The sequence below is a fragment of the Engraulis encrasicolus genome, chromosome 23, assembly GCF_034702125.1.
Source record: "Engraulis encrasicolus isolate BLACKSEA-1 chromosome 23, IST_EnEncr_1.0, whole genome shotgun sequence".
NCBI lineage: Eukaryota > Metazoa > Chordata > Actinopteri > Clupeiformes > Engraulidae > Engraulis > Engraulis encrasicolus.
In genome coordinates, this window is record NC_085879.1 from 3,853,767 (window position 1) to 3,863,766 (window position 10,000).

Genomic DNA, 10,000 nt, shown 5'->3' on the forward strand with positions numbered 1-10,000 from the left:
CACCTCGTTCACACTGGTGTGGGCGTATGAGATGAACTGGCTGATTGAGGCCTTTACCTCTGGCTACACAGACAAACACACACACACACACACACACAGCACGTTAGATACATACAGTAGATGACACACAGTGTGTAAGATATAGAAGATACTAAGGCTGTAACGATACACCCAACCCACGATTCGGTTTGTATCACGATATATGACCCACGGTTCGATACGCCCCACGATTTATTTTTTTAAAGGGATTTTTTTTTTTTAAATAATAATAAATTAAAAAAAAAATAATAATAAAAAAAAAATAATAATAAATATATATATATATATATATAGGAAGATATATATATAAGAAGGGTCAGAGTTCCAATAGGTAGCCTATAACAACTGTCTCACATTATCAAACATTATCTAATTAATATCCAAATATTAACTGAAAACAACACTGGTCATCTTTTGTCAGGAAACATGGTGTAGGCTATTAAGTTACTTACAGATATGCAACACTTAATTTTGATGATTAATATTTTTGTAACTTTTTTTTAATCGTGCAGCAGCGCGCACACGCTTATACAAACAAAACTCCGTGAACCTCATGAACCTCGGTTATGTTCTCACTATGCAACATGCACGTTGTCCTTTGTTTGGTTTTGTGATCTGACATTTTGTCAAGAGCGCGCATGGATGCAGAGACTGAAATGGAGCATGTTTTCGCTAGGCTGGCAGTCAATGCGGGGAAGAAATGCTGCTTAGATATCCACATCGACCTCAACGTTTGCCCGACTTACGACACTCCCTTATATTAGAGCGTGGTGATTTCAGGCTGGTGTGGGCAGGCGGAGCATCTCGCTCTCTCGCTTTCTTTCTCTCTCTCTCTCCCTGTCCGCTCAACGTCTATCTCCACTCAACATACAACCGCGCATGCATGAATAAAAAACGTCTTCACTGGTTTGAATAAGCCTTCTTGGTCTGTTGTTCATTTCTGTGCTTTACCTTCCGACGTTTGCCCAAGTTTTTCGTCTCGCGGAGGTTGCTCAGGCAATGGATAACAACAGATGCACGTGCTGGTTGGACGGAACATTTTATAAGAGAGATGGGTGAATGGAAGTGTTACTCGCAAATGTGCGCGCCCCTTTTCTACTTGTCTTTTTTAAGCGCATGCAAACATGCCTGTATCCTGCTGTTTTCTAGACTGAGGGGTAAACTTGGAAAGGGCGCATCGCGATTCTGCGAGGAGGGTCGCGATAGGGGTTCGTGGGTCTGAGTACCGCGATCCCTCGGTTCGATGCAATATCGTTACAGCCTTAGAAGATACAGATGCTCACTGGTGTGGAAGTACTAGATAAACAGGCTTATGGAGGACTTAACCTCAGAGTCTATTCCATTTTCCACAGCTGCCGTAGGTTGCACCAGCTGAGCGCAAGTTAGGGTCAGTTAGGGTGTAAAGTTCACCTTATCTTTTATGTTTGGCGTAGCTAATTTCAAACTAGAAATGGCCTAAATGTTGGTTGCACCACCACAACTTAAATATAAATAAATAAATTGAGGCACACAAAGGCACACACACAGACCTCTAGGCCGCTGATCTTGTCTATGAAGGTGGTGCTGACTGACTGCAGTGCATGTTGTGGCCACGCGTGGAACCAGTTGATGGCCGTGCAGTTCACCAGGGCTGGAAACTTCCTCGCCCGAGTCCTCAACGTGAAGCCCACAGGAGAGAAGCATAAAACCACCTGTACGAGCACACACACAAACACACAAACACACACACACACTTTGTCACATTTTGTACTTCCTTTGAAATTCTCTGGAGAGAAACACAAAACTACCTGTACCGAAACACGCACACACGCACATACAGTGGGGACTTCCTTAGTTCCTTAGTCATTTGTGTGTGTGTGCGTGTGTGCGTGCGCGCTTGTGTGTGTGTGTGTGTGTGTGTGTGTGTGTGTGTGTGTGTGTGTGTGTGTGTGTGTGCGTGTACGCATGTGTGTGTGTGTTTGCGTGCGTGTGTGTGCATGTGTGACCTTGAGCTGTCGTCTGATGCGGTCTATAAAGAAGTTCCAGCAGCTGTCCCGGGTGTCCAGCAGGCCCAGCCCTCTCAGCTCCAGACGGGTGGACGCCACGATCATGTCCACCTCCTCCTCCGTAAAGAGATCAGGAATGTCTCCTACACACACACACACACACACACACACACACACACACACACACACACACACACACACACACACACACACACACACACACACACACACACACACACACACACACACACAAAATATATAATTGACCACAATATATTAGCACCTGAGGGCAGCAAGACAGTGGTACATTATATTTTTAATAAGTTGTTCAATGATACACAAGTTCCTGTGGCCAGTATGTCTGTTATGACACATAGTGCAGTATCATTTTGCATACACAGCCTGGCCAAAAAAAGAAAAAAGTCCTCAACAAAATAACTTTCACACATACTGGTATGTTGTTGGATGACCTTTTAGCTTTCACTATGGTGCACATTTACTGTTGCATTGTTGTAATAAACTTGTATTTCACAAAGATGTTGAATGGAGGCTGCCAAGAAGACAAGAAAAAAAGAAGATAAAAGTAAATGCAAGTGAAGATATTCTATCATATATACCTATAATTGTACTGATAATAAAAAAATGCTTTTCAAATAATGAAGGTAGCCTACATTTTAATTTATTTATAACTCAATAATTAGCCTGACATGAATAGTAGGTGAAAATCAATGGCCAAACCAATGCTGCCAAAAATGAGTGATCTGGGCAGCACAGCATGAACATTCTAAAAGGCTTTGTTCCTGAGATTCAAACCAACACCTTTATTGCCATGACAATATGCCATAGAATGTTTACTTTAGAACTCCAGACTAGAATTTTCAAACTAGAATCTTCTGTAATTTAGCAAAGATCAGCTCAGTCTGACTTGAGACATCAAAGAGAACAGCTGCTTTTCAACCATGAGACTTCGAGATTTTTTCTGCTGCTGCCTACCTGCTCCTGGAGAGAACATTGATGATGATCAGAAATCAAGGAGCACTAAGGTAGACAACAGCAACAAGAAGAAATCTGGCAAAGGAATTTGGAAGAGACTGGCTAACCCAAGCAAGAAAAAACTAAGAAAAGAGGCCAAGCAACTGAGAAATCAAGTGGCCGATAGAAAGAGGAAGGAGGTTCATGTGATGGACATGATCTCTGAATATGAAGAACCCGTGAAGGCCCCACGTCCACGTCCGGTGAAGTGGGAGACTCTTTATGAGAATGTGGAGGACATCAGGATTGAGAACGTGGTCTTCCACAAGGCCTGGGTTCATGCTACCCAGCACAGCCAGGATGTTGTCAGCCCAGAAGTACATGTGGGGATGCCTGAAGAAGACACAGCCCAGGCCCAGGCTGAGATTCCACTCAGTATTGACCTGCTGGAGTCTGTCTATGCCAACTTGTCCTGTAAGTACTATGCTATCCATGTCCATAAGTTGCTCTAGCTATTCCTCAAACTCACCAGCCACATATATTTTCTTAAAACTATAGTTACCTTTCAATTGCTTACATTTTACTTTGCTTTCTATATCAGTCCGGAATACTACAAACTGATTACTTTCATTTAAATACAATTTTATTGTCTGTTACACATGAAACAAAATAATGTTTTCTGGCGTGGCTACAGTCATTCTCAAAGACATTAAACAAGACATTTTCTATATTTTTTGTTTAACAGCTGGCATTGACATGGATTTACTGCGTCACCTGGAGCAACTCTCCAAGGATTTGTCCAAAGGAGACAGCAGTAAGTTGAAAATAATATACATTTTTCTAATAAACAAAATAATTACACAGAACATTCAAAACTATTTCTGATTTGATTTCACAGAATTATTTAAAGTTTTAGGCTTTTTTGTAAGCACATTCAATGAAGATTACGTATGAAAATGTGCTATCGTATACAAATACATTTGGATGGATTATAATGCTATATCGGTAGATAATAAATAGATACATAGATTTGACTGATTGATTTGATTGAATGAATGTCCTTTTGCTTCCCTCGCCAGGTGGAGGTGATCAGCCTTCCCAGGCCAGTGAGAGCCCTGTGCTGATCCCCAACGCTGGAGACCGAGAGCTGGTGCAGGAGCATCTGACCATCTATGAGGAGGATGAGAAGGAGAAGGAGAAGGAGAAGGAGGAGAAGGAGGGCGTTCTCTTGGAGGAGGAGAGGAGGCTGCAGCTGTTGACTTGGTTTCAACAGGCAGGACTGGCTGTTTTCAATACAGCAACAGCAGCAGCAGCAGCCCAGATGAAATATATTGTGGCACTATTGCTTAGCAATTTTTTTGTCCTAATGATGCACAAGCTATATTCGTTCATCAATATTTAATAATATCGTTGATTTAGTGTACCAGTCAAATATTATATTTTTATATTAAAAATAGCAACATTGATATTAAGTATTTTAATTAAAATAAATTTTATTCATAATCTACCATTTAGTTGCTTGCTCTTTTTCATGTATTAGTGTATGGAAACTGTTAACCCAATACAACTTCAGTGAGGAGTATTCACATTTAACAATTTACAAATCCTAAACTAACAGCACAACCCACGTTTCCTTGTGTAGCAGTCTGATAGACACGCACACACACACGCACGCACGCACGCGCACACACACACACAGACACACAGACACACACCCACACACACACGCACGCACGCACGCGCACACACACACACAGACACACAGACACACACCCACACCAGTTATAAGCTATACGAATATACATCGAATGTGCATGACTCCTTTGACCCACACTTATGAGACTCAATAAATAGAACTGACATGTTGTCTTCCTCATGAGCACCATACACTTAATTTGCCCACTAGTGCGAAACTGAAAAGTTTCTGAGGCCCTCAAAGTTGTGAACGTGGCCCATAAACTATGGAACATTGCTTTCACAAATAAGGCTTAGATTACTTGTAAATGCACAAATCAAAAGACAGATTCCTTTGTGGTTTTTTTCCACTGCTGTAGGTAGGCTATGCTGATTGCGATGAGTCTTTACCAAGCACGGTTAACATTACAAGCACAGTTTACAGCCTACAAAAAGTTCACTTGATGACTGTTTTGTTCAGGGCTTTTTAAAAAAAAAAAAAGTTCTTAATTTGATGCTGCTGTTCATCATTTTTTTTTAAGTCTGTAAATGCAATGTGGGCAGGTTTTTTTATACAACAAATTAATGTATTGGTTCTAAATTGCAATGAGCTGAAATAATTAAAACACCTTTCTATGGTACAAGACTTGTAAGATCCTGTATTGCCTTAGTCTATTATTAATAATGTATGATTAATATTTTAAACATTTATGATAGGCTTAATGATAATATAATTATATTATATTATATTATATTATATAGCCTTTATAGCCAAGGCAGTCACCAGTTCCACATGCCCCCCCTTCACTTGCTCCCCAAAATGTCTGTGTACGCCAGTGGGTACATGAGGTACAATGGGTGTAATGACCTGAGGCCAGCATGTCGTTGATGAGCACCAGGAATCGCTCATCAGGAATCTGAGCATCTGTGTGGAGGAAGACGGTGCCGATGTTCTTCACTCCCACTTTGATATACAGAGCAGCGATGTCACTCTGGAAATCATTAAAACATAAAACAAATAAACATAATCAAAAAATTAAATAAACCATTTAACACTGTCACTCTGGATGGCTAGAATATGCAATAGCCCTGTTTCATATTAAATCATTAAAAACACTAAAATACAAACTCGGTCTGCTTCTCTTTAAACAAAAACATGAAAAACACTGTAACAAATCATTGGAATATGGAAAATACTGGAGAGCTTACTGAACAAGTAACTGAAGTGAAGAATAGGTCCATACTTATTTTATTATGTCCAATATGATCAGATATGGCAGTATTCTGCTTGATTCATAAGCATGATTTCAACGGTAGTTTACATTAAGTGTGATAACGCACAACAGCTAATCTTGTCATCTGACCATCATACATTGTTGAACAGCTGAGATTCCAGGCTTTCAGAAAATATATTTTTGACTTTGCCACATTTTCAGTAACGGTTTCCATATGGTGCAGAGCCCATGCCTGTGTTGTCTTTAGGTCAGCCCATTGGTCAGACAGCCCATTGGTCAGACAACCCATAAGTCCAACAGCCCATGACTCCGACTATAATATAGAGGAGCTTAACAAGAATGCCATTGGTCCGACATAGCATTTGTCTGACATATGTGCACAACGCTCAGGCAACTGGGGTAGCCTACATGTGGGCACGTCTTTCAGACAAAAAATACACAGATTGCTTTGGTTCGGGCATAGTTTTAACTTTTCCGTTGTGCCATACCCTGAGTGCCCCGATGTCATAGCCCTTGCGCAGAGTGATCTGGAAGACCTCGAGGGAGCTGAGGAAAGCGGCCAGGCGACACAGACTCTGCTTCCCGCTGCCTCCCACCCCCACCAGCAGCCCGTTGCCATGGGGAGCCTCCAGGATACGGCTGATGCGACACCTGACACATAATACATAGGGAAATTTTTGGTTCTTTTCCGCAGCCCCTTAATGTAACGCATGCTGTAATAGTCATTGAAAGGTTAATTACCATAGCACTACTCCACAATGACATAATACCAGGCCTTTAGTAATGCACTACGACTTGGTCATTGCCATTCTGGTAACAACAAATGTATAACGCTGTGTTTTAATGGGTTAAAGACTTTTTGCAGTGTATGGAAGCATACTTGTTGCAAGTCAGAGACATGCTCAGTTCATCTAGAAAAATAAATGGAATAGATGTTCTGTTGGATGTTTTTTGGTTCAAGGTGTAATTGTCCAAAGTTATTTGAAAAAAAAAAAAGTTTCTTCACCAAGGCACTCCAAAACATAGTTCAAATGTCTTTATAATGGCATGTCCACTGAGGGCTGTTAGAACTGCCCAAGCGTAGCGATAATTGGGCCTCCTTCAGGGCACAGTGAGACTAAAACAGTGACGTGTTTTTATAAACAAACAGCACCGCTGTTAATAATTCACTCTGGATAAAAACGTTAGCCAAGTGTAATGTAATGTCTTACACATGTTGCATGGCCTCTTCAAACAGCACCAGGTCCATGGCAGCATGCAGCTCGTTATAGTGCTCCAGAGCGTCACACAGGGTCTTTTGGAGCTTCTCCCAGTCGGACACACGAGAGTAGCGAGGCTCACGCACGCCCTGAGCAAAGTGGCAGTACAGCAGGGGCTGGTGGATGAAGATGGACTCATCGATGCCCTACAACACACAGGGGGAGTACACACACACATTTGAGGTCGGAGAGTCAAAAAGCACAAATGTAACAAAATACGCAATATCTCAGTTTTAAGAAATTCTTTTTTTTTTTGATAGAGTAACCCTTGCTTACCTTGAATCTTGAATCTTAGGCTAACTTCAAAACCTAGATGCCAACTATGACGCAGTTTGGACCTACTGAAAGCTGTTATATGTCTGTAGGGCTAACACAAAATATTCTGGGGCTGTTCAAGAAATGTCTTGAACTTGAAATTGTCTTGATTGTTGGCATTCAATGTGCTAATATTCCACATTCATCTTTAAGCACACACTCTTGTTCTCTCACCTCAAAGTATCTCTTCCCGGTGTCCAGCAGTATCTTGTTGAAGAGCTCCACGTCTTTCTCCTCCATGAGTTTGTCTGCGTACACACGTGAGCTCTCATGCAGCCACAGATGCACCAGGTCTATGGGGTACCTCACTGCCTCAGGAAGAGCAAACAAGATGCCCTACGCACATACACACGCACGCACGCATGCATGCACACACACACATTTGATGTCTTTTATTTGTATCCAAGAGACAAGCCAGGGTCATTGTGGAAGAGGTCAAAATGATAGGTTGGCAGATGTTTAAGACTATACACTTACACATATATCAGTATTTGCGTTATTTTAGCATTCGGTATTTTAGGAATGTGAATATAAAATTCAGATATAAATACCCTCACATCAACACTGATTGTATGCAGTTAAAACAAAAGCTTGTTTACTTCATTTCAAATCTATTGTGGTGAGTATAGAGCCAGAAGGATGAGAATTGCGCTGATGCCCAAATATTTATGGGCCAAATTGTTGTAGCGGTGGGAATCACACACATATACCAGTACAGTACACACCTGGAAGATGGCAGAGAGGTCTCTGAGGTTGAATATGTAGTGGAAGCGTATGGCCGTGGGGAGGAAGCTCTGCGTCATCTTGTGGTGGAGACAAACAGCCGCCTGAACTAGCGTGTTAGCAGAGCGACTAACTCCATAGCTGAAGCCGCCGGAGAGGAAATGGCTGCTCAGAATGCTGCTGTAGATGCTCACTAGCGATTCAGAACACGGGAACGGCACCGCAAACACAGAGAAGTGACGCTGGAGGGAGAGAGAGGGCGGGAGATGGTATATGGTTGATTATTAGGGCTGTAACTCTACACCCAACTTCCTATTCAGGTCGTATCACGATTTTTGACCTACGGTTCGATACACCTCACAATTTAAAAAAATGTATTTTTTAATTAATTCATTTTCTTTTTTCCACCGTTACCAACATTATAAAAATAATCTAGAATAACACTGATTACCTGTAGTCTGGGGTTGACAGAGAAGCTTCCAGCTGTTGGGTTCATGCAGGTGATGTACTGGCAGTTATGGATCTCCTTTAAGACAAGCCTCTGCCTATCATACCTGTACACACACATACATGCGCACACACACACACACACACACACACACACACACACACATACACATGCACACGCACACGCACAGTCACCAATGACAGTTGACCATGTGCTGCCTTATTAGAGTGTGAGACATAAGCATCTACATAACCCAACCCAACCCAACACACTCACACAGTCACCAGTGATAGTAGTCCATGTGCTGCCCTACGAGAGTGTGGGATGGTGCCGTAAGCATCTAAATAAACACAACTTAAATCACACGCACGCACACACGCGCGCACACACACACACACATGCACACATGTATGTGTACACACACACAGACTCACCAGTGAGAGTAGTCCAGGTGCTGCCTGATGAGCGTGTGAGGCTGTACGGTGCCGTAAGCATCCACCTCCGGCATGTTCATGTCGTCCACAAAGTAGATGAGCTTCTTGGTGCCGGCTGGTCCAAAGTTACGTCCGGCCTTCTTTTCAAGAGGCTTTTCCAGAACCCCTAAAACATGTACACACAACAACATGTACCACTCGCAAACACAAACAGATACAAGAAGTCCTTCATCCCCTGTAACCCTACTCAATGCAAAATGAACCCGAAAACACACTCCTGGACATTGTGGGCAGTCAAGCCAGATGAGTTGAAGCTGTAATAGCTGCAAAGGGTGGACCGATATCATATTGAACCCTATGGGTTAGGATTGGGAAGACAAATGTGAGTCAAGGCAGGTTAGCGAATACTTTTGGTAATATAGTGTACTTTCTGTGGTGGTTCGCCCCTTGCGCCCCAGTCACCATTATCAGTGGCGTGTGTGTGTGAGTGAGTGAGTGAGTATGTGAGTGAGTGTGTGTGTGTGTGTGTGTGTGTGTGTGTCTGTGTGTGTGTGTGTGTGTGGGTGGGTGGGTGTGTGTGTGTGTGTGTGTGTGTGTGTGTCTCACTCTGCAGCATGGCTGAGGTAGTGTAGTAGTTGAATGGAACTTTAGTGACGGTGTAGTCTTCCCTCAGTAGCGCCATCTGGTGTTGAACGAGTATACTCTTCCCAACACCTGCATTGCCGACCAGCATCACCGGTTTACCCTTCCGAACCAGCAGGGACAGCAGGTACGCCAGGCAGATAGTCTCAGGGGTAGGGACCAGCACCGTCTACACACACACACACACACACACACACACACACACACACACACACACACACACACACACACACACACACACACACACACACACACACACACACACACACACACA

The 10,000-nt window shown here is 42.6% G+C and overlaps 1 protein-coding gene across 1 annotated transcript in view; it reads right to left on the reverse strand.

Annotated features, from left to right (window-relative positions):
* Positions 1-10,000, reverse strand: part of dnah9l (dynein, axonemal, heavy polypeptide 9 like) — an 83,726-nt gene that overhangs the window by 27,468 nt on the left and 46,258 nt on the right. The window contains exons 45-55 of the mRNA XM_063190817.1: positions 9,691-9,895; positions 9,085-9,250; positions 8,654-8,756; positions 8,205-8,444; positions 7,654-7,815; positions 7,117-7,310; positions 6,394-6,556; positions 5,539-5,662; positions 2,025-2,167; positions 1,569-1,730; positions 1-63 (exon numbers count right to left, since the gene is read on the reverse strand). The exon at positions 1-63 is cut by the window's left edge and continues 171 nt beyond it. Of these exons, the coding sequence (XP_063046887.1) occupies positions 1-63; positions 1,569-1,730; positions 2,025-2,167; positions 5,539-5,662; positions 6,394-6,556; positions 7,117-7,310; positions 7,654-7,815; positions 8,205-8,444; positions 8,654-8,756; positions 9,085-9,250; positions 9,691-9,895 (1,725 nt within the window). The remainder of the gene's footprint in view (positions 64-1,568; positions 1,731-2,024; positions 2,168-5,538; positions 5,663-6,393; positions 6,557-7,116; positions 7,311-7,653; positions 7,816-8,204; positions 8,445-8,653; positions 8,757-9,084; positions 9,251-9,690; positions 9,896-10,000) is intronic.